General features: G+C 50.9%; 1 protein-coding gene across 6 annotated transcripts in view; it reads left to right on the forward strand.

Annotated features, from left to right (window-relative positions):
* The window catches only part of DENND3 (DENN domain containing 3), a 69,557-nt gene that overhangs the window by 20,169 nt on the left and 25,213 nt on the right, over positions 1-24,175 (forward strand). For 5 of the 6 annotated variants that reach the window (XR_004435151.1, XR_004435149.1, XR_004435150.1 and 2 more), the window contains exons 6-13: positions 3,160-3,279; positions 3,937-4,155; positions 8,159-8,280; positions 13,316-13,471; positions 16,253-16,349; positions 18,122-18,225; positions 19,151-19,350; positions 20,967-21,488. Coding sequence is in view for 3 of the 6 variants with exons in the window: in XM_033202201.1 (XP_033058092.1) it covers positions 3,160-3,279; positions 3,937-4,155; positions 8,159-8,280; positions 13,316-13,471; positions 16,253-16,349; positions 18,122-18,225; positions 19,151-19,350; positions 20,967-21,488 (1,540 nt within the window). In the remaining 3 variants the exon portion in view is untranslated. The remainder of the gene's footprint in view (positions 1-3,159; positions 3,280-3,936; positions 4,156-8,158; positions 8,281-13,315; positions 13,472-16,252; positions 16,350-18,121; positions 18,226-19,150; positions 19,351-20,966; positions 21,489-24,175) is intronic. The other variant, XM_033202203.1, reaches the window with a different exon arrangement.

Below are 24,175 nucleotides of genomic sequence, written 5' to 3' on the forward strand. Positions count from 1 at the left end.
CTCCCTTCCTCTGATGGTGCATGGACCACCAGCTGGAGCAGGGCAAAGACTAGAAACAGCCCCACTCTGCGCTCATCTGCCTTTTCTTGCCCACCAATGGGACTGATTTTACTTGCTTTGCAAATCTTGGGCTTAATTGGGTGTGCAGAATCACACACACACACACACACACACACACACACACACACACACTCTTGTACTGTACCTGAGTCATTTTCTATGTTGCTTTATATGTGACACCTGCTCTTTCCTGGGACTCAAATCAAACTGAGATTTGGAAACTGTTTACCTTAAACATCTCTCTCCTCAGTCTCTTCCTCTGTGGAGTGGGTGAGATAACAGCCCACTTCAGAGAGTATGAATATTATATGCTAGAAAATCTCTAGTGTGCACCTGAGACCAGCCAAAGGCTGGTGGAGTGATTAGCATTTGTATTTTTTTTTTAATCTTTAATTGGATAGCTGGTTGACACATTTCTTTTTTTTTTTCTTTTTTTTTGAGATGGAGTCTTGCTCTGTCGCCCAGGCTGGAGTGCAGTGGCCGGATCTCAGCTCACTGCAAGCTCTGTCTCCCGGGTTGATGCCATTCTCCTACCTCAGCCTCCCAAGTAGCTGGGACTACAAGCGCCCGCCACCTCGCCCGGCTAGTTTTTTGTATTTTTTAGTAGAGACGGGGTTTCACCTTGTTAGCCAGGATGGTCTCGATCTCCTGACCTCGTGATCCGCCCGTCTCGGCCTCCCAAAGTGCTGGGATTACAGGCTTGAGCCACCGCGCCCGGCCGACACATTTCTTTTTATTTATTTATTTTTTTGAGACAGAGTCTTGCTCTGTTGCCCAGGCTGGAGTGCAGTGGCGTGATCTCGGCTCACTGCAAGCTCCGCCTCCTGGATTCACACCATTCTCCTGCCTCAGCCTCCCTAGTAGCTGGGACTACAGGTGCCCACCACCATACCCGCCTAATTTTTTGTATTTTTAGTAGAGACGGGGTTTCATTGTGTTAGCCAGGATGGTCTTGATCTCCTGACCTCATGATCTGCCCGCCTTGGCCTCCCAAAGTGCTGGGATTACATGCGTGAGCCACCATATTTTTTGAAATATTTAAAATGTTTCACGTAAACTTGACATTTATTAATACTGTGCCACAAGTTGGATAATTTAACTTTGCTTTCTTTTCTTTTACATAAAAGAACTTTATTAACATAAATGAATCTGCCTTTATTTATTTATTTATTTATTTATTGAGACGGAGTTTCACTCTTGTTGCCCAGGCTGGAGTGCAATGGTGCTATCTCGGCTCACTGCAACCTCCACCTCCTGGGTTCAAGCGATTCTCCTGCCTCAGCCTCCCGAGTAGCTGGGATTATAGGCATGTACTACCATGCCTGGCTAATTTTGCATTTTTAGTAGAGACAAGGTTTCTCCATGTTGATCAGGCTGGTCTTGAATTCCCTCAGGTGATCCACCTGCCTCAGCCTCCCAAAGTGCTGGGATTATAGGCGTGAGCCACCGCACCTGGCTGAATTTGCCTGATTTTTTAACATGTCTTGCTTCTGTAAACAAATTGGTAACAAGAAAGCAAAGATACCCAAGCACAGTAGGTCCTTAGTGTGGCTGGCAGGTTCTCAGAAACTGCAACATTAAGCCCTGGGTCACAAAATCAATTTCACCGTCAACTAATTGATACAGACAAGAGTTAAGTTCCTATGGCATACTACCGGTCATAAAAACATCACCGAACTTCTAAATAAAGACCCAAAGCACTTCTGATATTAAACACTGAAGTAGATGGGAGTTGTACACACATTTAAGAACAATTGATTAAAATAAGGAAGAACATCATTTACCTGCTTATTGCAGTTCAGGGTTGAGGGTGGGCAGAGCCCATCCCAGCAGCTTAGGGCCAAGGCAAGAACTAGCCCTGGCCAGATGCTGTCTCATGGCAGGGCCAATCCCACGCTCTCCCGTGCTTGCTCACACCGGGACCTGTCCGCATGGGCCGGTTGGGCTTCAGGATGTGGCAGGAAACCAGAAGACCTGGAGAAAACCTAGCCGGGCACGGGCACAAGGAGAATGTGAAGATGCCCCCTGCTGGGACGCAATTCCTTTTTCTTATCAACATTCTAACAAAATGACGTTATTGAAGGACCTGCGTCTCGTTAGGAAGCAACGCTGGTATCCCCACCACCAAGAAATTACCACCTTTCCTTGTTTTCAGTTTCTCGTGTGCAGGCATGCTGAGAATACAGACTTGGGTGACTGGGAGAAAGCAGGGCCACTGGAGACCTTGTTTGTGACCTGTTCCCCCAGCCAACCTCGGCTCCACGCTTCTCTTGATGTCTCACCCTCCCAGGCGCTCCCTTGATGGAGTCTCAGCCGTCGGCTCTGATCACGTCTCTCCTCTCTGTCTCCCTGTGCTTTGCTTATACTTAGATCCGTCCATTCCGCTCGTTTCCTGGAGCTTTGGGTGCTGAGCCGGGCACCCAGCATTTCCTGAGGGCCTCCCATGTGCCAGCACCTGGGTGGTGGGAACTCGCTGTTGGCAGCCCGTTTCCTGGCAGGCTCAGAAGCCCTCCCTCAGTGAAGGAACTGAACCTCCTCCTCTGGATTTCCTCCGCCAGGTCCAGCCGCGTCTCAGTAGCCATTCTGTGAATACAAAATTTGAACCGAAGTGTGACTTCAAAGTAATACATTTAGAAAAATGTCTTTCTTAAAATTTTAACTGTACATGTCTTGAAGGAGCTTTGACTATTCAATTGAAAATGTTAAGAGAATTCATAGCATGCAGTAACTAAAAAGAATATATAATACCTAAGAATAATTTGAACATGCTTGATTTTGAATTTGTCTTAATGGGGACAAATATCGGCTTTGTGGTTTATCTCTGTCTAGGCAATGAGTAGTCTGCTGATTAATTAGAGCTTAAGGAATTTTGGCTTACTTAGAAAAAGACATTAAGTACTTAATTTATGTTTGAGCCTTGATCGGCAGTTCTGGGTATCTCTAGACCATTGGGTTGTTCTGCAACATTTCACGTGGCAGCCTGTGTCTTCAGAGTCATTTTCTAAGTCTGTTGCCCCGGGCGCCAAAATAGTGACTCTAGAGCACGCCAGCCTCTGCCCGGAGCAGCTCTGAACTAATGGTGGGAACTGGTTGTCGTAGGTATTTAACATGAAGCCGCTCCAGATTGTGTTTCCTGCCCGAGCAGACCCCGAAAGCCCCATCCTGGACCTGGACCTTCACCTACCCTTGCTGTGCTTCCGGCCTGAGAAGGTGCTGCAGGTGCGCATCCCTGCCCGACCAGCACGCCTTGTGCTCCCTGGCTCAGTGGGGCCTCGGAGCAATGATCAGAGATGATGAAGATGCGAGTTTATTCCACAATGTACCGACCGGTATACTCGAAGCGTATATTATTATTTTTTAGAGCCAGCGTTCCCTGCAGTGCATGGTATTTGCAAATGGCACTCTTTGCAGGTTCTCAGGTGGCTTTTGTTTGGCAGATGGAGCTGAGAGACCAGGGAAGAGCCTGCAGTCAGTCTGGTTTTGTTGGGTGGTGTGTTTACGAGCATTTTCTCTTTATTGTACTGAATCAGAACTGTGTACATGGGCTGGTGCAGTGGCTCGTGCCTGTAATCCCAGCACTTTGGGAGGCCGAAGTGTAAGGATTGCTTAAGGCCAGGAGTGTGAGACCGGCCTGAGCAACATAGGGAGACCCTGTCTCTACAAAAAAAATTTTAAATGAGCTGGATGTGGCGACACGTTCTTGTGGTCCCAGCTGCTGGGAAGGCCAAGGTGGGAGGATTGCTTAAGCTCAGGAGTTCAAGGCCGCAGTGAGCTGTGATCACACCACTGCACTCCAGCCTGGGCAACACAGCGAGACCCTGTCTGTACCTTTGTTTTTTTAAAGCATGTACTCAGTGCGGCGGGTTCTCCCCTCAGATCCTGACATGCTTCCTGACAGAACAGCGGATCGTCTTCTTCTCCTCGGACTGGGCTCTGCTGACGCTGGTCGCCGAGTGCTTCGTGGCCTACCTGTATCCACTGCAGTGGCAGCACACCTTCGTGCCCATCCTGTCGGACCAGATGCTGGATTTCATCATGGCCCCCACGTCCTTTCTCATGGGCTGCCATCTCGACCACTTCGAAGAAGTCAGCAAGGTTAAGTAGTGAACCTTTGATTTGGAATGCTAAATTCCTGTGAGTCCGTCACGGGGACACATGGGAAGACGGGTCTGACAGTGCTCTGCGGTGAAGGCGGAGTCTGCACACCTCACAGAGGTTTTGGGTACCGTGAGAAGTGGCTGTTCTCTGGCTGTGTCATTGTCCTGTGGCAAAGCCGGGACCCTTTAGTCTCCTAGTGGAGACAGGCCAGTGAGTGTGCCCACCTCATTGTCCCGGTGGGGGCTGAGTGAGGCGGTCGCCAGCCCGGGCCCACAGCAGGGAGGTGTTCACAGGTGCTGCTGTTGCGGCCCCTCTGTGCATCTGACACAGCATGTTTTTAGTCGGTGAGCTGATGGATTCGTGCTAAATCTTGTGGTGATGCCAGGAGGCAGACTGGGTTTGGTTTTTAAAAATAGCTTTATTGAGATACAATTTACATACCTCAAAGTTTACCCAATTAAAATGTATGATTCAGTGGGTTTTAGGATATTTGTAGAGTTGTGTAACCATCTTCCGCCCTCCGATTTTAGAAGGGAAATTTTCATCACACGTTAGCAGTCAGCCCCCAGGGCCTGACAGCCACGCCCATGCGCTTTGTCTCTGGGTTTGCCGGTTCTGGACCTCTCGTGGGAACAGAGTCGCTCCACGCATGGTCCTTCCATCTGGCTCCTTCCACTTCGCATCATGGTTTTGAGACTCCTCCACGTGGTAGCATCTCTCAGCACTTTATTTTTATTGCTAACTAGGGTTTCATTGTATAAATAGACTGAATTTTGTTCATCCACTCACAATGAGGTCGTCGTGATAAAATCTTCATCACATTGTTCAGTGATGACCGTGCGGGTTGTTTACACCTGTTGGCTGCTGTGAACACTTGTGTGCAAGTTTTTGTGTGGATGTGTGCTTTCGTTTCTCTTGGGTGTGTCCCTAGGAGTGGAATTGCTGGGTCGTAAGGCAGCTCTTTGTTTAACCCTTTGAGAAACTGCGAAGCTGTTTTTGCAAAGCGGCCACGCCACTTTACACTCCCACCAGCAGTACGAGGGTTCCAGTTTTTCTCCTAACATCCTCGCCAGCGCTGGTTGTTGTCTGCCTTTTTAATTGTAGCCCTCCCGGTGAGGAGGAGCTGATATCTCAGTGTGGTTTGATATGCACTTCCCTGGTGACGAATGATGTTGAGCATCTTTTCCTGTACTTATTGGTGGTTCATACAGGGTAGGTTTACATTTAACTTTCCATTTTGAACAATATCTTTCTTTTTTTTTTTTTTTTTTTTTGAGACAGAGTCTCGCTCTGTTGCCCAGGCTGGAGTGCAATGACTTGATCTCGGCTCCCTGCAACCTCTGCCTCCCGGGTTCAAGTGATTCTCCTGTCTCAGCCTCCCAAGTAGCTAGGATTACAGACACATGCCACCACACCTGGCTAATTTTTGTATTTTTAGTAGTGATGGGGTTTCACCATGTTGCCCAGGCTGGTCTCAAACTCCTGGCCTCAAGTGATCCGCCCACCTCAGCCTCCCAAAGTGCTGGGATTACAGGCGCGAGCCACCATGCTTTGCCCCGTTTTGAAAATTTCTAAGTGTCCACAAAAATAGAAGAACACAGCATGTGTCATGCGCCCCTCCCAGTCTTCAGCCTGTTGCCGGCTTCGCAGTCACCCCCAGCCCTGCTTTTCCCAGAGCGTTTTGAAGCAAATCCCAGGCTCCAGATGCTTCCCCCACAAGTGTTGGGAAGGGCCCATTGGTTGGGCCTGGCCAGGGTCCCCGCTGCAGGGGAGAACAGTGCTTATGTGTTCCTGCCAAGGCGAGTGACTCACTGGGGAAAACACACTTCAGGAAAAGGCCAGGCAGACCTCCGTGGAAGGAACGGAAAAGCGTCATCCATCCTGCCTCGGAGACGAGGAGAAAATAAGCTGTGTTCTGAAGTTTAACGTTGTTTCTTTTTTTAGTCATTAGGGGAACAAAATCGTGCTTCAGGCTGTTTTAGGGGGACAGCTGTTTTCACATGTTAGCCTAGCAGTTCCAGTCAGCAGTGGGGGACACCTTTGAGGCACTTACCTGTTGTGAAAAACTTGAGGAGAAGCAGCTGCTCTTCTGGGTTTGTTTGGGTGTTTTGGTTTTGTTTTTTGTGGCTGGCGGTGGGATCTGCAGGAAGGAGCTGAAGTGATCCTATGTGCCTCTACAAAACTCTCTTGCATCTCCCAAAGATGCTGGGCGTTAACACGTCCAGGGGGCCAGCTGCGTGCCTCGCTGCTTTAGCGTTTTGTGTATTTGCCTTGTAAGGTTTTGAGGCCAAGAATGTGTTTGCACGTATTTCATGTAGCCACCTGAACTGCACTCTAAAGGGTGGGGCCCAGAATGAGAGCCGGGGAGTCGGGGCCTTCCCCAGGAACCTGGCATCGCATTCCGGGGCTGTTGAAGTGTGGGGTTCGGGCACATGACTCAGTATTTGTGTACTCTGTCACAGCAGCCTCTCCAAGTCATCAGGTGCATATCTCAAACATTCCAGGGTTGTGTGGTCTCTTAGCCCAGGCCCCTGCCCGTGCTCCTGTGCTTGGAGGGGCAGAGCTGGCTGGGGAGCTGCGCCAACACAGTGGACATTAGAGGTTGGTGGTGCCCTCACTGGAGTTCTGGAATGCTACCTGTAAGACTCCCAAAAAGCAGTACATGCAGTGTTTATACCAGGGTAGGAGAAACCTTGACAACAACATGTATTGGAATCTTTTCTTTCCTTTTTTTTTTTTGAGATGGAGTTTCGTTCTTGTTGCCCAGGCTGGAGTGCAATGGTGAAATTTCAGCTCACTGCAATGTCCGCCTCCCGGGTTCAAGCGATTCTCCTGCCTCAGTCTCCTGAGTAGCTGGGATTGCAGGCACACACCAGCATGCCTGGCTAATTTTTGTATTTTTAGTAGAGATGAGGTTCCACCATGTTGGCCAGGCTGGTCTCAAACTCCTGACCTCATGATCCACCCACCTCGGCCTCCCAAAGTGTTGGGATTACAGGTGTGAGCCACCGCGTCCGGCCTGTATTGGAATCTTCACTGAAAGAGAAAGGCATATGGGTAAGCAAAATGTGGTCTTTCCACATAACGGACTATTCAGGCTGAAGAAGCAAGGACGTTCTGACACATGCCACAGATGGGTGAGCCTCACAGAAGTCAACGTGGAGTGAAATAGGCCAGTCCCAAAAGAACAAATGCTGTTCGTGAGTCTACTCATTTGAGGTCCCCAGAGGAGTCAAATTCATGGAGACAGAAAGCAGATTAGTGCGCGTGTGGAGGGAGGCTGGGAGCTGTGCTGGATAGTGGGAGTTTGTTTGGGATGATGAAAGTATTCCGGGATGGATGGGGGAGATGCTTGCACAGCCACTCAAATGCACTTACACTGTCGAGCTGTACCCTTAACAATGGTTACATTGATACAGTTTATTTTACCACAATTAAGAAAAATAAGAGAGAGGCATATTTAATCAAATTTAGCCCATAAACGTAGCTCATGATATATACTAGATTTTTGTGTAGAAACTATGAGGCTATGTGTGCATTTATTTTATTTTATTATTATTATTATTATTATTTGAGATAGGGTCTCACTCTGTTGCCCAGGCTTCAGTGCACTGGTGTGATCTCAGCTTACTGCAGCCTCGACCTCCTGTGCTCAAGGGATCCTCTTGCCTCAGCCTCCTGAGTAGCTGGGACCACCGGCACATGCTACCACACTCGGCTAATTTCTTTTAAATTGTTTGTAGGGACAGGGTATCACTGTGTTGCTCAGGCTGGTCTCAAACTCCTGGGCTCAAGCAGTCTGCCTGCCTTGGCCTCTCAAAGTGCTGGGATTGCAGGTATGAGTCACTGTGCCCGGCCTATGTGTGCATTTTAAAGAGGGTCATTTAATTAATGATGACACTGTCTTAGTGAACTCAAAACATATTTATGTGTTTTCAAAGAGGTATACAAATTCTGAGATTCTTCTGTCAATCTTTACAGATGATTCCTTGTTTTCTAGGAAGCTGACGGTTTAGTTCTGATAAATATTGATCATGGGAGCATCACCTACTCCAAGTCCACGGACGATAATGTGGACATTCCTGATGTCCCCCTCCTGGCGGCCCAGACGTTTATTCAGAGGTAACGGGAAACATTAATAGTATGAATTTCAGACTGTCTTTGTTCAGATTCTGTATTTACCACTTCAAGTATCTTTTTCTGTTTTATTTTGTTATTTTTATTTATTTATTTATTTATTTTTTTGAGACGGAGTCTCTCTCTGTCGCCCAGGCTGGAGTGCAGTGGCGCGATCTCGGCTCACTGCAGGCTGCGCCTCCCAGGTTCACGCCATTCTCCTGCCTCAGCCTCCCGTGTAGCTGGGACTACAGGCGCCCGCCACCGCGCCTGGCTAATTTTTGTATTTTTAGTAGAGATGGGGTTTTACCATGTTAGCCAGAATGGTCTTGATCTCCTGACCCCGTGATCTGCCCGTCTCGGCCTCTCAAAGTGCTGGGATTACAGGCGTGAGCCACCACGCCTGGCTGCAATTTTATCTAATTGATAGATTTTTTTTTTTTTTTTTTTTTTGAGACGGAGTCTGACTCTGTCGCCCAGGCTGGAGTGCGATGGCCGGATCTCAGCTCACTGCAAGCTCCGCCTCCCAGGTTCACGCCATTCTCCTGCCTCAGCCTCCCAAGTAGCTGGGACTACAGGCGCCTGCCTCGTCGCCCGGCTAGTTTTTTTTTGTATTCTTTAGTAGAGACGGGGTTTCACTGTATTAGCCAGGATGGTCTCGATCTCCTGACCTTGTGATCCGCCCGTCTCGGCCTCCCAAAGTGCTGGGATTACAGGCTTGAGCCACCGCGCCCGGCCGTAATTGATAGATGTTTTATGTATTATAGTTTGGAAATTATTTGTGAATTTTTTTTTTTTTTTTTGAGATGGGTCTCACTCTTGTTGCCCAGGCTGGGATGCAGTGGTGCAATCTCAGCTCACTGCAACCTCTGCCTCCCGGGTTCAAATGATTCTCCTGCCTCAGCCTCCCAAATAGCTGGAATTACAGGTGGCTGCCACCATGCCTGGCTAATGTTTGTATTTTCAGTTTTTGCCATGTTGGCCAGGCTGGTCTTAAACTCCTGACCTCAAGTGATCCGCCTGCCTTGGCTTCCCAAAGTGCTGGGATTACAGGTGTGAGCCACCACGCCCAGCTGTGAATATTTTGAAATGAAAGTGATTTGTCTTTATTCCAATCTTGTCTGAATATTAATTCAAGTCAAGAGACAGTGACATCCCCCAGGAAACCTACCCAACCTCTGTCCTGTGCCCCAGGATCCTGTGCCTGTGATCCTTGAAGTTCCCTATCCATTCATTGATTCATTTGTTCATTCATTCATTCATCCATCCATCCATTCATTCATTCATTCATTCACTGGATGTGTATTGCATCCCCATCATATACTCGGAATTGGGCAGTGCCTGTGTACTAATGACAGGACAGCCATGGCCCCTGTCCCATGACCTCGTCAGTCTGCTGGGTTCTGATGGGTGTGACCCATTCTCTCCGAGCTAGAAATTGTCAATTTCTTTCACTCCTGGCACTGTATTGGCACTTTCCTTTTTCTTTTTCTTTTTCTTTTTTTTTTGAGATGGAGTCTCACACTGTTGCCTGGGCTGGAGTGCATTGGTGCCATCTTGGCTCACTGCAACCTCCGCCTCCTGGGTTCAAGCAATTCTCCTGCCTCAGCCTCCTGAGTAGCTGGGATTGCACCTCCATGCCTGGCTAATTTTTTGTGTTTTTAGTTGAGATGGAGTTTCACTATGTTGGCCAGGCTGGTTTTGAACTCCTGACCTCGTGATCTGCCTACCTTGGCTTCCCAAAGTGCTGGATTACAGGCATGAACCACCGTGCCCGGCCTGGAACTTAATTTTTTCGTAGTGTTTTATAGTTTATGTTTTCTTTCATCTCTGTTACTCAACCTCATTGGCTTAGATCAGGCGTCAGCAAACTTTTTCCAACAAGGGTCAAATAATATTTCAGGCTTTGGGGGCCCTGAGGTCTCTGTCGAGGTGGAGAGGCTTGGCAGGGATTTGGTCAGGGGAGGGTGAGAGGAGGTGTAGTTGCTAATGATGTCAGGACGGAGGTGTTGGGTCATCTTGGGTGTGCCCCAGGCAGTGACTCAGCTTCGGTGCCGGGGCTCCCTCGGGGTTGCTCTGTGGAGCTCATGTTTCCCTTCAGCATTTTATAAAATGATAGCAGGAGAGATCCTGCTCTGGAGTCCTCACAACCTATGGGATCCGACTGCAGTCAGGCCCCGAGTGCGGGTTGTGGAGGTCATGCTGGAGGGAGCAGAGCGCTGAGGCTTTTTGCAGACAGCCAGGCTGTACTTGCTTCTGGTGAAGCCTGTGATGCAGTCTGGATTTGGGTCAGCAGTCACCTTTCTTCTCCTCGCCTTCCTTTGTCTTTGCGTTGGGAGGAGTGGGAAGGAGGAGGGCGGTTTCTGGCCTGGCCTGTCGCCTGGCTTTTCTGATTTCTGACCCTTACCTTGGTGTGGATTATTCCTTCTACCTGGAAGTTTTCTGTAAAATGTTTAGGAGAACTACCCTTTTTTTTTTTGGAGATGGAGTCTTGCTCTGTCACCCAGGCTGGGGTACAGTGGCATGATCTTGGCTCTCTGCAACCTCCGCCTTCCAGGTTCAAGTGATTCTTCTGCCTCAGCCTCCCTAGTAGCTGGGATTACAGGCACCCGCCACCATGCCCGACTAATTTTTGTGTTTTTAGTAGAGACAGGGTTTCACCATGTCGGCCAGGCTGGTCTCAAACTTCTGACCTCAGGTAATCCACCTGCCTGGGTCTCCCAAAGTGCTCAGATTACAGGTGTGAGCCACCACCCCCGGCCGGAGAACTACCTTTATTATTGTTCTTGCATCTTAAAAAATTCCCTAAGGCCTTAAAGCCAAGCGATGGTCTCACACAGGCAAGGTTTGTTTCTGTTTGCTTGGGCTGTGGAATCGCTGGCTCTCCTCCCCAGCCAGGGCCACCTGAGCAGCCGTTCTGTTGGCAACTGTCGTCTGCGTGAACTTTGAAGGAGACACGTGCTTTCCCAGTCTCAGTTGCTTTCTGGTAAGCCACAGCTGCTTCCTTGACTTTTAGAGTGTGGCGTTCTGTAACAGAACGGAGCTTTGTGAGACTGTGGTGGAGCTCTGAGCATTTCCAGGAAGGTGGGATTCCGCCTGTGTCCTTATCTTCTTGTTAGAATTGCGGAATAGGAATGCACACGGTGCGGAGGCTGGACCCCGCTTTGGCTAGATCCCCCAGAATGGGGATGCAGGATGTTGTGTCTCCCACAGTCTCATTTTGGAGAGTATTTTATAAACACGAGCTAATCCGTGTACCCTGGGTGACCTGTCTGTAAGAGGCCTCTGAGCTCATGATACGGGCTGTGGGCTGCAGTGTGTGTGGGAGGCGTCCTCAGGGGGCTCCGGAGTGCAATGTGCATCTCTCTGCACCTGGGTGTGTGACTGGGAGGGACAGGGCAGCCCCCTTCTTCCCCAGCTTTCCTCAGCACCCTTGGTTCTTGGTCACTCTCTGCACCGCTGTCTTCGTCTCTGATGGAAGCCGCTCTCTCCCTGGGCAGCAGGGACAGGGTCCCCAGCTCAGGGCTGTGCTGGCTGCGTGCTTGGGTGAGGGAGGCACAGGATCCCGGGGGAGGGGATGGCCATCTCCTTCAGACCCCATTGTCCCTGCACCAGAAGATGCAGAAAGAGCAGCTGCGACTCCAGGCAGCATCATAGCCCTGTTCACATGAGGGAAGTCATCACAATTTCTTTCCCTGGCATTCTACGTGTTCTTCCAGATGAAAGGCCAGTTTAGTGCTGGTGAACATCGCAGTTCTTGAGACTGCTCTAGGCAGGGGTAGTTGCCCAAGTCCCGTGAGTCTGGTCAGCCAGGGCTGGGCTGGCCCCTCAGCATGTTTGGAGAGAACCCTGGTCCTGGCTCTGGCGCTGCCTGCCTGCCACTCCCCTGGTGGGCCACTCCACCCAGAATCCCGTTCTTCCCTTTTTCTATCCCTGTCTCCAGGAGGATCAGGCAGTGGCAGGGGCCTGTGGCCAATGCGCCCTTCCCATCACAGAGAAGATTGGCTCCTGCAAGCCATGCTGACCCGGCCCACACCCTCCCCCACCCCGGCCACCATGCTGGGCCGCACTGGGTCCATCAGGTCCCCGTCTGCGTCTTCCTGTCACATCTCTGGTTCCAGGTCATCTCCTGGGAGAACTCTTCTCCACCCGCTCAGTCTGACCATCATGTCTCTCTAGCCCATCGCTCTGATGTGCGTCTCTGCCTGATGTCCCCATTATCTCCTGTTTTCTTGATTTGTCTCTTTTCCTACTTCCTCCCACTCACATGGAAGTGCCATGCAGGCAGGAGCTTGGCCTGTGTCCACCACCCCTCCCCAGCACACAGATCAGTGTATGGCAAAAGTAGGATATAGTAGGTGCTCAAGAAATATGTGTGACCAGATATGCGTTGGTTCTGTTTATTTTGCATATTTCTAACGTCCCTCTAGACATGCAGCCTTGAGTGGTGTTGGGAAGGCCAGGGGTCCAATCTCCATGGTGACTAAGGGTTGACAGATATCTGTGAGTTCCTGTCCCTGAGTGAGGCCCTCTGGGGTGAGCCTGTGGCCATGTCCTGGTGGGCCAAGAGTGGTGACACCCAGGATGTTTGTTGCAGGGCACAGAGGGGCATCTGATCCTGCCTGGGCTGGAAGTACAGAGGGGAAGCCATGGGGGAGCCGTGACTGTCCCTTCTAGGCAGCCCTGAGTGACCCGTCAAGAGGCAGCCTTACCTGGAAGCCTTTGGTGTCCTAGAAGGGGGAGTGCCCTCACTGCAGTGGCAGGATGGGAATGATCTGGCCTGGGTGAAGTGTGTGGGGTCCAAGTCGAGGTCCATGTGTCAGGTGACCCACCCGCCTTGGCCTCCCAAAGTGCTGGGATTACAGGCGTGAGCCACCGTGCCCAGCCCATGATGCACTTTTAACGATCACCCGCCCCTCAAATTATTGATCGGTATTTGAGCCTGCGAAGTGTTCATTTACCTGGCGGGCTGTGTACCGCTGGTGAGCGGCCATGGCCAGCGGCGCTGGGGCTGAGCCAGCTTCGGTCTGCCTCCTTCCAGGGTGCAGAGCCTCCAGGTCCACCACGAGCTGCATGCCGCCCACCTCCTCTCCAGCACAGACCTGAACGAGAGCCAAGCCCACCGGCGGGCCTGGCAGCAGAAACTCAACTGCCAGATACAGCAGACCACCCTGCAGCTGCTTGTGAGCATCTTCAGGTACGTGAGAGAACGTTTCTGGCGTCCATGAGGAGGTAACCAGCCAGTCAGCCATTCCATGGGGATCGTGCACCCTGCCCCAGAGGGCAGGCCATGGGCACCATCTGCCTGGCAAACACGAGCGATGCCCGCCCCGCCAAAGCTTTTCTTGTGACTGTTACAATCAGCAGTTACGGGAAGTTTGTTCTTTTGACTCTGACCCTGCCTGTGCCTTCCTAGCGCCCTCTCCTGGTGACCCCCTGCAGGTGGCTGTTTTGGGACAGCCCTCTAGGAAGACGCAAATCTGATAAACCTGCAGGGAGCACCTGTCACTCTGGCCCGTGCTGGCTCCGGTCTCTGGCTCAGTCCACGGAGGGCTCTGTCCCAAGAGGCCTGCATCCAGGGGCTAGTGAGGGACAGACAGGCCATTTTGATGTGACTCGTAAGCTAGATGATGAAACCATCTATGGGAGAGCCACAGGACGGGTGGGGCACTCAAGATGTGCCCGTTAGCGTGTTTTCTTTCTCCTCATTCCAGGAATTACTGCATTAGCTGCCTCCTGCATGCTATTGCTTCCCCAGTGCTTGAGCTAGAATTGATTAAGTGGACAAGCCAAGTGTGTATATTTCAGGGTGATACAGTGAGGTATTGAGTTGCTATTTCTGGCGTAAATATGCGGTCACTTAAGGAATGTATGGCAAAAATGATAGCTTCATAGATAAGTACTTGGTAATACAAAAGTCTGTGGGCCTTCTTCCACCCTTTCTCTCTTTCTCTGGCAGTGTTCCTCCTCTCCTCGCTGGTTGCTCCCTGAGTCCAGGAGGCACCCCCGAGGCTAGCCTCATCTGTTCTGGAGGGGCCTTCTGCTTCGGGTTAGCACAGAGTCTGCTGGCTTGATCGTACTCTGTGTGATTATTTCAAAATGGAAATTTAAATGGCCTTTTTCTTTTTTTGAGACAGAGTCTTACTCAGTCACCCAGGCTGGAGTGCAGTGACACCATCTTGGCTCACTGCAACTGCCGCCTCCCAGGTTCAAGTGATTCTCCTGCCTCGGCCTCAGAAGTAGCTAGGACTACAGGCACACCCCACCACGCCTAGCTAATTTTTTATATTTTCAGCAGAGACGGGGCCAAAATGTGGCCATTTCGCCATGTTTGCCAGGCTAGTCACCAAATCCTGACCTCAGGTGATCCTCCTGCTTTGGCCACACAACGTGCTGGCATTACAGGTGTGAGCTACCGCGCCTGGCCTAAATGGCCTATTCTTTTGATGTATTTGTTTGCATAAAGCGAATAATTTATTAGGAAAAAGTGGGATGGTGTATTACAGACATGTGATATTATCTCTGCCCAAAGAGGCATAATTAGTGTGGTCCTAAATGTGTTGTTTTCCTTTTGTTCTTTGAAGATGAGATATTTTATGAACAAGTTTTTTTTTTTTTTTTTTTTTTTGAGACGGAGGCTCACTCTGTCGCCCAGGCTGGAGTGCACTGGCGCGATCTCGGCTCACTGCAAGCTCCGCCTCCAGGGTTCACGCCATTCTCCTATCTCAGCCTCCCAAGTAGCTGGATCTACAGGCACCCGGCACCATGCCCAGCTAATTTTTGTTTGTATTTTCAATAGAGACGGGGTTTCACTGGTTTAGCCAGGATGGTCTTGATCTTCTGACCTCATGATCCATCCGCCTCGGCCTCCCAAAGTGCTGGGATTACAGGTGTGAGCCACCACGCCCGGCCTTTTTTAAATTTCTTAATATTTTACAAGCTCAGTGAGTTGACAGAAAAGCAGAATAGTCCCAGCCACTTGAGAGGCTGAGGCGGGAGGATCCTGTGAGCCTAGGAGTTTGAGAACAGCCTAGACGACATAGCAAGATCCTGGCTCTTTAAAAAAAGAAGCAGAAGATATGATTACAGATGATAAAACTTTATTTCCCCTGGACAAAATAACTTATTCTCTCAAGGAAAACACTAAACAGATTATGTACTGAATATGCCCTGTAAGGTTGTTCGTTCTATTTGTATATTACTTTAGATCTGGGAGATCATGTGCTAAAATCTCGATGGGTTTATAACATGATCTGAGGAAACTGGGTACAAAGAGGTGAAGTGGGCCAGGCGCGGTGGCTCATGCCTGTAATCCCAGCACTTTGGGAGGCCAAGGCGGGTGTATCACCTGAGGTCAAGAGTTTGAGACCAGTCTGGCCAACGTGGTGAAACCCCATGTCTACTAAAAATATGAAAATTAGCCAGGTGTGGTGGTGTGTACCTGTAATCCCAGCTACTTCGGAGGCTGAGGCAGGCGAATCACTTGAACCGGGAAGGCAGAGGTTGCAGTGAGCCAAGATTGTGCCACTGCACTCCAGCCTGGGCTATAGAGCGAGACCCCATCTAAACAAACACGCAAACACAGAGCTGAAGTGACTTGTCTGGGGAGGCTGGCGGCCAAGCTGGTTAGCACTTGCAGAGTCTGGCTGCCCCTCTGGGCTCCCCACCCTGAACTCAGTTTCATGTGTGTGAACTACAACTGATTTTTATGTCTTAATTTGCATAAGGAACTGGTGGGCTGGAGGAAGGTGAGAACAGGAACACTGCCTCCTGGAGTTTCATTCTAGTTGGGGGAAATTTATGCTTGACCACGAAATACATCCATGTCGTATCGTTTTGGTAATCAAGAATCTTTCTGAAGAACACAGCTTTTTCAAAGTTTGTATCTCTTGTAACCATTTTTCTGCTACTAAAAGTGGTCTATTTTTTCATGTATTTAAGAACGTTTTAGCACTCAGACTATCTTTCTCTTTGTCAGGGATGTAAAGAATCATTTAAATTATGAACACAGAGTCTTTAATAGTGAAGAATTTCTCAAAACCAGGGCTACAGGGGACCATCAGTTTTATAAGCAGGTGAGAGCTGTGGGATGTGGGTGTGCCTGTGTGTGTTCAACCCATTATCCTTTTCTGTATTTAAATACTTTTCAAAATAAATTTTCTCAAGTGTATCAATTTTTCCAAAAAGTTTGTTTTAGCATGGTTCCTTTTGGTCATGTGACTCTCCCTCTTTTTTTAAAAATCAGCTTTTTAAGAGTATAATTTACTTATGGCCAGGCACAGTGGCTCACGCCTGTAATCCCAGCGCTTTGGGAGGCGAGGCGGGCAGATCACTTGAGGTCAGGAGTTTGAGACCAGACTGGCCAACATGGTGAAACCCTGTCTCTACTAAAAATACAAAAATGAGCCGGGTGTGGTGGCGGGCGCCTGTAATCCCAGCTACTCAGGAGGCTGAGGCAGGAGAATTGCTTGAACCCGGGGAGTGGAGGTTGCAGTGATCCAAGATGGTGCCACTACACTCCAGCCTGGGTGACAGAGCAAGACTCCGTCTCAAAAAAAAAAGTATAATTTACTTAAAATATGGCCATTTTAAGTGTGTGGTTTGATGGATTTTGACAAATGTACATATCTGTATCACCACTTCCTCAGCCTGGACACAGACCATTCCCATGGCCCCAGCCAGCCCCATCTCTCCCCAGGTCCCGGCAACGCTACCTGTGTGCGTCCCCGGAGACGGTCGGCCCGTCTCAGAGTCTCAGGCTGTGCAGTCCTATGGTCTGCGCTCTGTCTGCCTCTCTCCCTCAGCCTCCTGCCTTGGACCGAGCTAGGCTACTGTGTGTCTCAGCAGCAGCTCCTTTTTTGGCTAGGAATGTCCCGTGGTTGGGACAGAGTGCGCTTTGTTCTTCTGTCCACCTGCTACTGAGCATTTGGGTTTTTCCGTTTGTGACTATTACAAAAAAATAATCACCTCAGGGGCTTTGCCCTGGCAGGCGATAGAAGCTGCCTGAAGAGTCCTTTGATCCTTTTGGGGTTTTTTTTTTTTTACAGCTTTGGGGTGGGCCAAGAGCAGCCTTTCTCTAGGGTTGGTGTCTAACCTAACCCATCCACTAAGTGATGTGCCTCCGTCCCCCGCTGTGCCTCCTGAATGGCTGGGGGTCAGCCAGGGCCCTCCGCCCTGGCTGTTGGGGGCATGACTGGCTCTCTGCCCTTGTGAGCTTGGAGGGTTGTTTTACCGACAGCTTCCCAGTCGTTCTTTGGTTTGATGCGGTTTCGCCCTATGCCTGGGCAGCGGGGTGTTCAGCAAAGGCTTAGGGAGACCCTGATGCAGGCTCCCTAATACAGGCTCCTAATACAGACCCTGATACACGCTCCCTGTATCATTCCCTCGTCTCCAGAGCCCTGCAGGAGGCTTCCAGCTGCCCCAGCCTCTGTGAGCTCCCTCCACGCCCTCAGGGCTGGAGCCGCACCAGCTACAAGCCTGCCTCTTGTCCAGTGTCTGAAAACAGTCGTTTCCTCTTTTTTGTCGAGTTTCCTCACAGTTTATGTCAAGAGGATATGTCTGAGCCTTGTCTACTGCCTTATGGCCAGAAGCATGTGTCCACCTCTTTCAGCTATGATGAAATGCGCGTTTGTTCACGGGGTGGGTATGGGCCCGCCATGTCAATGTACGGCCGCCATTTCTTCTCCTGTGTGAGGAAGAACAGAAAACCCTCCAGTTTGTTCACTCAGTCAGTATCCACTGGGCATGAGTGGTGGTGCCCAGTGCTGTGCCAGGAGGCTCAGGGGCTTTGGAGCAGGGACTTGGGGAGTCGGCACAGCCCAGTGACCAGCCCGTCTGTCTTTTCCAGGTCTTAGACACCTACATGTTCCATTCTTTCCTTAAAGCCCGGCTCAACAGGAGGATGGACGCCTTTGCTCAGATGGACCTCGACACCCAGTCGGAGGAGGAGAGGTGCTTCACTGTCGTGTTTTGGATCCACAGCTCTTTAGGGATCACAGTGTTCAAGGACCTCAGTTTTATTCGAATGAGTAAACGAGAAAGTCAATGGGAAATGCCTTGTGCTTAGAAACCCATGAAGAACTGGGCAACAGCTGGGAAGCTCTTCTCTCTACGCTTCTACCTCTTTTTTTTTTTTTTTGAGACAGAGTCTCGCTCTTGTTGCCCAGGCTGGGGTGCAGTGGCGCAATCTTAGCTCACTGCGACCTCTGCTTCCTGGGTTCAAGCGATTCTCCTGCCTCAGCCTCCTGAGTAGCTGGGATTACAGACACCCACCATCATGCCCGGCTAATTTTTGTATTTTTGTAGAGATGGGGTTTCACCATGTTGGCCAGGCTGGTCTCGAACCCCTGACCTCAGGTGATCCACCCACCTCAGCCTCTCAAAGTGCTGGGATCACAGGCATGAGCCACCACTCCTGGCCTGTTTCTACCTCTTGAGGGAATGCTTGAAACGTGCCTGATGTTAGCGTGCTCCCCGTGGTTTGCGGCCCTGCGTCTTCCTTGGTGTCGTCCTTTCCCATCTCCTTTCTCTCTTCCCGCCTACCCCCATCCTCGAAGCCTGTGGTTTTCCATTTCTTCCTTGCTCTTTTCCTGAGCCCCTCCAACATGCGCCCGCTGTAGTCAGGGCTCCTGTTGGCTTATGCTGGTTTCTTCTGGGCTTATGCTGGGCTTGCATAAGTTTCTTCTGGGCTTGCATCCGGGTCTCCCTGAGGCTGCACTTGGTGAGGTTTGGGCAACACGTTCTTACCAGTGTGTTTTCCACTGGTCTGTAAGAGTATCACATGCTCTTCATTACACTGGGGAAAACGCTTAGTTTAGGCTTATTCTGCCATCATTATTGTGTCTATAAAGTAAAGCGTTGCTTTTTCCTACCCCAGAATAAATGGAATGCTTGTAAGTCCAAGGAGACCGACCGTTGAGAAAATAGCCTCTCGGAAGTCCTCACACCTGCAGGTCATCCACAGGCGCATGGTGGTCAGCATGCCCAACCTGCAGGACATCGTCATGCCTGAACTGGCACCCAGGAACTCCTCGCTCCGGCTGACGGACACCACAGGCTGTACGGGCAGCAGCGCAGGTAAGGGCTGCCCCCCATCGTGGTGCTGTGTGTCGGTCCCCCCCATTCCTGCACTGCAAGTCGTTGAGCAAAACTGGAATTTGTTTCAGGGGAGAGGAGTGGGCTTGTTTTAGCAGCCGAGTTATTTGAAATGTTTAGAATATTCATTTTGCCAACTGTGTGCCTTCTAGAAAATTATTTCTTGTCTGTATTTTCTGCCACCCAGTGTCACTGCTAAAGGTAACGGGGGCTCTGCATGGTTCGGCATCCTTCACAAGCACAGGCTGTGTGTGTCTCTGTGTGTGTGGATTGCATGTGTATAAATACATATTTACACATATACACGTGATAGGAGGCAGGGGGCACCAGGCACTTTCTAGAGCCAGAGCTGTGAAGGAGCCCAGGGCCCCTGCCCTTGTGGAGCTGGCATTCCAGGGCCAGGGCTAAAGTGAGCAGGGCCCGGGATGGGGAGGGACTGTGACTGTGGTTGGGACATTTCTACAGAGACAGGAGTGCATGGAGAGGCTGAGCCCTGCCTGGCGCCTTCTCGGGGAGGTACATCCTATCCCTAGTGGATGGGAGAAACTGTTGGGAGGCCAGGGCCTTGACCCCCGGGGCACCTGCAGCTGCTGTCTCAGGCCCAGGCAGCAAGCACCACGCGGTTCCTCCTGATCACTGTGCTCAGACCCCAGGAGCCGCATGAGCGACAGCTTGATGACCCCGAAGGCTATGGTCTAGCAGGGGCAGTGTGCGCGAATGACAGGCCACCTTGCCTTTATCAGCTGAGCGCTGGAGCTCAGAGCAAACATTCTGGAGGCCACTGTGGGGTCTGAGCCTTCTGCCCCTGGCTGTGTGACCCTGGGCAAGCGACTTTACCTCCCTGGTTCTGTGGTTCCTCTTCTGAACACCTGTCAGTCTGCTGCTGGCAGATGCCCTGTGCCCACTCACGCTGGGAGCATGCTCCGCTTTCTCTGCCCTCGGAACCTTCCCCTGGAGACCCTGTAACCCTCCGTCTGCTTTCTCGGTCCACTGGAGCTCCTGGGAGAAGAGGAAAACCAGCACCCAGTTGGTGCCTAGCACCCGGAGGGCCCTTAGGTAATATCTGTAGAAGGAGTTGGTGTGAGACACACACCTGGTTGAAGTTTGGCTCAGGCACTTAGTCTCTGTGTACCTGGGACAAGTAACCCAGGCTGTGGAAGCCTCAGTTTCCACATCTGTAGAACAGGACTCTAATAATAATACCCCTATCCTGAGTTGTCTTTAAGGTAAATGAAACCGGTTCTAAAGGGCTTCATCCTGCCTAGCAAGTACATCTTGGCTTCGACTATTAGCTTCATCCTCAAATAAAGCCTCAGTACCCGATACCTCAATAGTATTACTAGTTGTAGCAAATCCAATTGTTCAGTGAATGCTAGCTGCTGTTTTCCTTGGGGTACCATGGGAGCAAAGTGAGGGTTCTCACGCCTCCCAGGGCGGTGGGTGCATGGAGCTTTCTGGAGGCTGTTGGAGGGACACACCCATTCTCATTTTATTTTGCATCCAGAGAAACAGTGTCCTTGACAAGATGATGTCCCAGGGACACATGTTCATTTGTAAGGGCTGTGCTAATGGTCTCCTTTTTCCCCTTAATGTTTTAGTACTGAATGTGACGCCGAAGTCCCCATATACATTCAAGATTCCCGAAATCCACTTTCCGCTGGTGAGCGAGTGCGTGCAGGCGTACTATGCCGACTTTGTCACCCTGCTGAGCAAGGCCATGGACTTTCTGGCCCCTGATAACTCTCTGCTCCTGGCCCGCTATTTCTACCTCCGAGGGCTCGTTCATCTGATGCAAGGACAGCTGCTGAATGCCCTCTTGGACTTCCAGAATCTGTATAAAACAGACATACGGATCTTTCCCGCTGATTTGGTGAAAAGGACGGTGGAATCCATGTCTGCCCCCGAGCGGGTGCAGGCGGAGCAGGCGCCAGAGCTGATGCGGCTCATCAGTGAGATCCTGGACAAGCCGCACGAGGCCTCGAAGCTGGACGACCACGTGAAGAACTTCGAGCTGCCCAAGGAGTACATGCAGCTGGACGACTTCATGAAGCGGGTCCAGGAGTCAGGGATCGTGAAGGATGCCAGCACCATCCAGCGGCTGTTCGAGGCCTTGACTGTAGGTAAGAGGATGCCTGGCACCATCACCGATTTTATTATTTAGAGACAGGGTCTGGCTCTGTCGCCTAGGCTGGAGTGGACTGGTGCAATCACAGCTCACTGCAACCTCTACCTCCTGGGCTCAAGCAGTCCTCCCACCTCAGCCTTCCGAGTAACTGGGACTACAGGTACGTGACACCGAGCCCAGCTAATTTTAGTATTTTTTGTAGAGACAGGGTTTCAGTATGTTGCCCAGGCTGGTCTCAAACTCCTGGGCTCAAGTGATCCACCCACCTCGGCCTCCCTAAGTGCTGAGATTACAAGCATGAGCCACTGAACCAGGCCCATATATTTTATTTTACTGTATTTATTTTTGAAACAGAGTCTTATTCTGTCTCTCAGGCTGGAGTACAATGACACAATCTTGGCTCACTGCAACCTCCACCTCCTGGGTTCAAGTGATTCTCCTGTCTTAGCCTCCTGAGTAGCTGGGATTATAGGCATGTGCCTCCACACCCAGCTAATTTTTGTATTTTTGTAAAGACAGGGTTTCACCATGTTGGCCAGGCTGGTCTCGAACTCCTAACCTCAAGATGATCCACCTGCCTTGGCCCCCCAAAGTGCTGGGATTATAGGCATGAGCCACCATGCCTGGTCCCATATATTTTAAATACTTAACGACAATGGTCAGGTAACAGCAGTGGTGAGGTAAGCCGCCAGCTGGTGACAGGCAAGACCGCTGCAGCACCGTGGTCTTTACTGTTGCTCTGGGCACTTACCTGGGAATGGGTGTGGTTGGCGGGGCCCTTAGACAGTGTGCCTGTCACTGAGATCTTAAACACGTCTCCAGGCTGGGCTCTGAGCTGCGCTCTATGTGGGTGGAAGGGACGTAGAATTGCTGATGGGAGATGAAGATGCTCCTTGCCTGGGAGAATTGTACAGAACCATGGCCTCAGCTGAAATGCTGCAGACACATGCAAAAGCAGGGACACGGGACAAATGCCAGGGTCCTGTGACAAATGTCACGGTCCTGCGCCCAGACTGACACCTGCTGCGTTTCCCATGGAGTGCAGTGGGCTTGTGCTTAGACCCAGCGCGGGCCCTGTGCGCCTCTCTCCCTCCCTCCCCAGAGGGAGCCATTGTCTCAAGCTGGAGCTCTTTTTTCTGGCCATGTTTTTATGCATTTACTACAAATGGATGCACCTGACACAGGACCTAGGTTTTGTGAGTTTAAACACAAAATTGGGAGAATGGGAATTGTCCCACCAGATGTCTGAGTTTGCACGTGCTGTTCACTCATGGTGTTTTTGAGACATATCTGTGTTGCTCCACATCCGCTGGGTTCATTCACTTCAACCACTGCCTGTGCTGTAGTGTGTGGGCACCTTTTGTCCACCTGTTTCACCATCAGTGGTGTCGCACCTGTTTTCTGGAGTATGTGTGGGTCAGTCCCTCTCAGATGTGTACCCAAGGCCTGCTTTGAGATGTGAGAACCGTCGTTCCGGCTTGGCGAGGGCTGTGCTTCCATCCTCCCAGGCAGCACACATTCCTTGGTCTCGACTCTCACCCGTTGTGAGTGTGCAAGGATGCCACACTGACGTCACCAATAGCACACATGCTTGGAAGCAGTTCTGGTTTCTTCTCTGCGAGCTGCGTTGCTGTGATCTTTGCCCATTTTTATCTTGGGCTGCTTTTCCTTTCCTTACGGATGTGTAGGGCTCTTCAGGCCCTCGGGAGAAGCTGTCCTGGTGACAGAGGCCTGGCAGGTCGCTCTTCCGGCTGTGAACAGGTGCTGCGGAATGCAGTTTCCTTGCTTATCCTGCCTGTGGCCTCTGAGGGATGTCATGGCCGAGTGTGTATGTGTGTATATGAATGTGTGTGGGTGTGAGAATGTGTGTATATGTGTGTGAGAGCCTGCGTGTGTGTGTGCACGCACTGTACCTCTCCCTGTGTGGTGAAGCCATCAGATCGTGCGCTCACTGGTCCCAGTTGTTGAGTCCAATGAGGGTGAGCTCAGATGCTCTGTGGTCACTTCCCGTGCTGTGCTTTGGGGACACTGCGATGATGCACCAGCCAAGCAGGGCAGGGTGGGACCCACTTCCGTCGAGCTCCTGTGGATGGTGAGCACCACCCAGGAGCCACCTGTGGGGCAGGGCAGGGGCTGAATCCCACTGGGGGTGCCTGTCTCTCACGTGACAGGAGTCCAGGGCGTGCATGGCAGCTCCTCAGTGTCATCTCGGGCCAGCTTCTTCTGTCACTCCTCTGTGGCCTGGAGCAGCCTGCTGTCTCCCGGTCACGAGCCGGCCGTGGGCATTAGCACCACAAGAGCAGGGTCCGTCCACCTTTTAAGGCACCTCCCCCCCGCCACATAGTGACTTCTGTTTCCTCTCATTGGGCAGAATCGTGTCATGTGGCCGCCCAGTTGCAAGGGAGCCCTGGAAGGGGGGTTTGCAGTGGGGTGTGTGGGCCCTCGTCCAGCAGACCTGGCTGGTTGTGATAATGCCATCAGTGGCCCCTGCTGTCACTTTGGCCTTGCTTACGTTGCCGATTAGGTTAGGAAATGGTCTTGATTCTGGGACATGTGCGCCTGAAGTGACCAGTGTAAAGCAGCACCTAATATATGTTTTGGCTAAATGGGCATTTGTCAAAAAAAAGTTTGGTCAGAGCTCGGTGTCACCATCTTTGGACGAATTTATGTGATATAAGAATA

The sequence above is a fragment of the Trachypithecus francoisi genome, unplaced genomic scaffold, assembly GCF_009764315.1.
Source record: "Trachypithecus francoisi isolate TF-2019V2 unplaced genomic scaffold, Tfra_2.0 Lachesis_group7, whole genome shotgun sequence".
Taxonomy (NCBI): Eukaryota; Metazoa; Chordata; class Mammalia; order Primates; family Cercopithecidae; genus Trachypithecus; species Trachypithecus francoisi.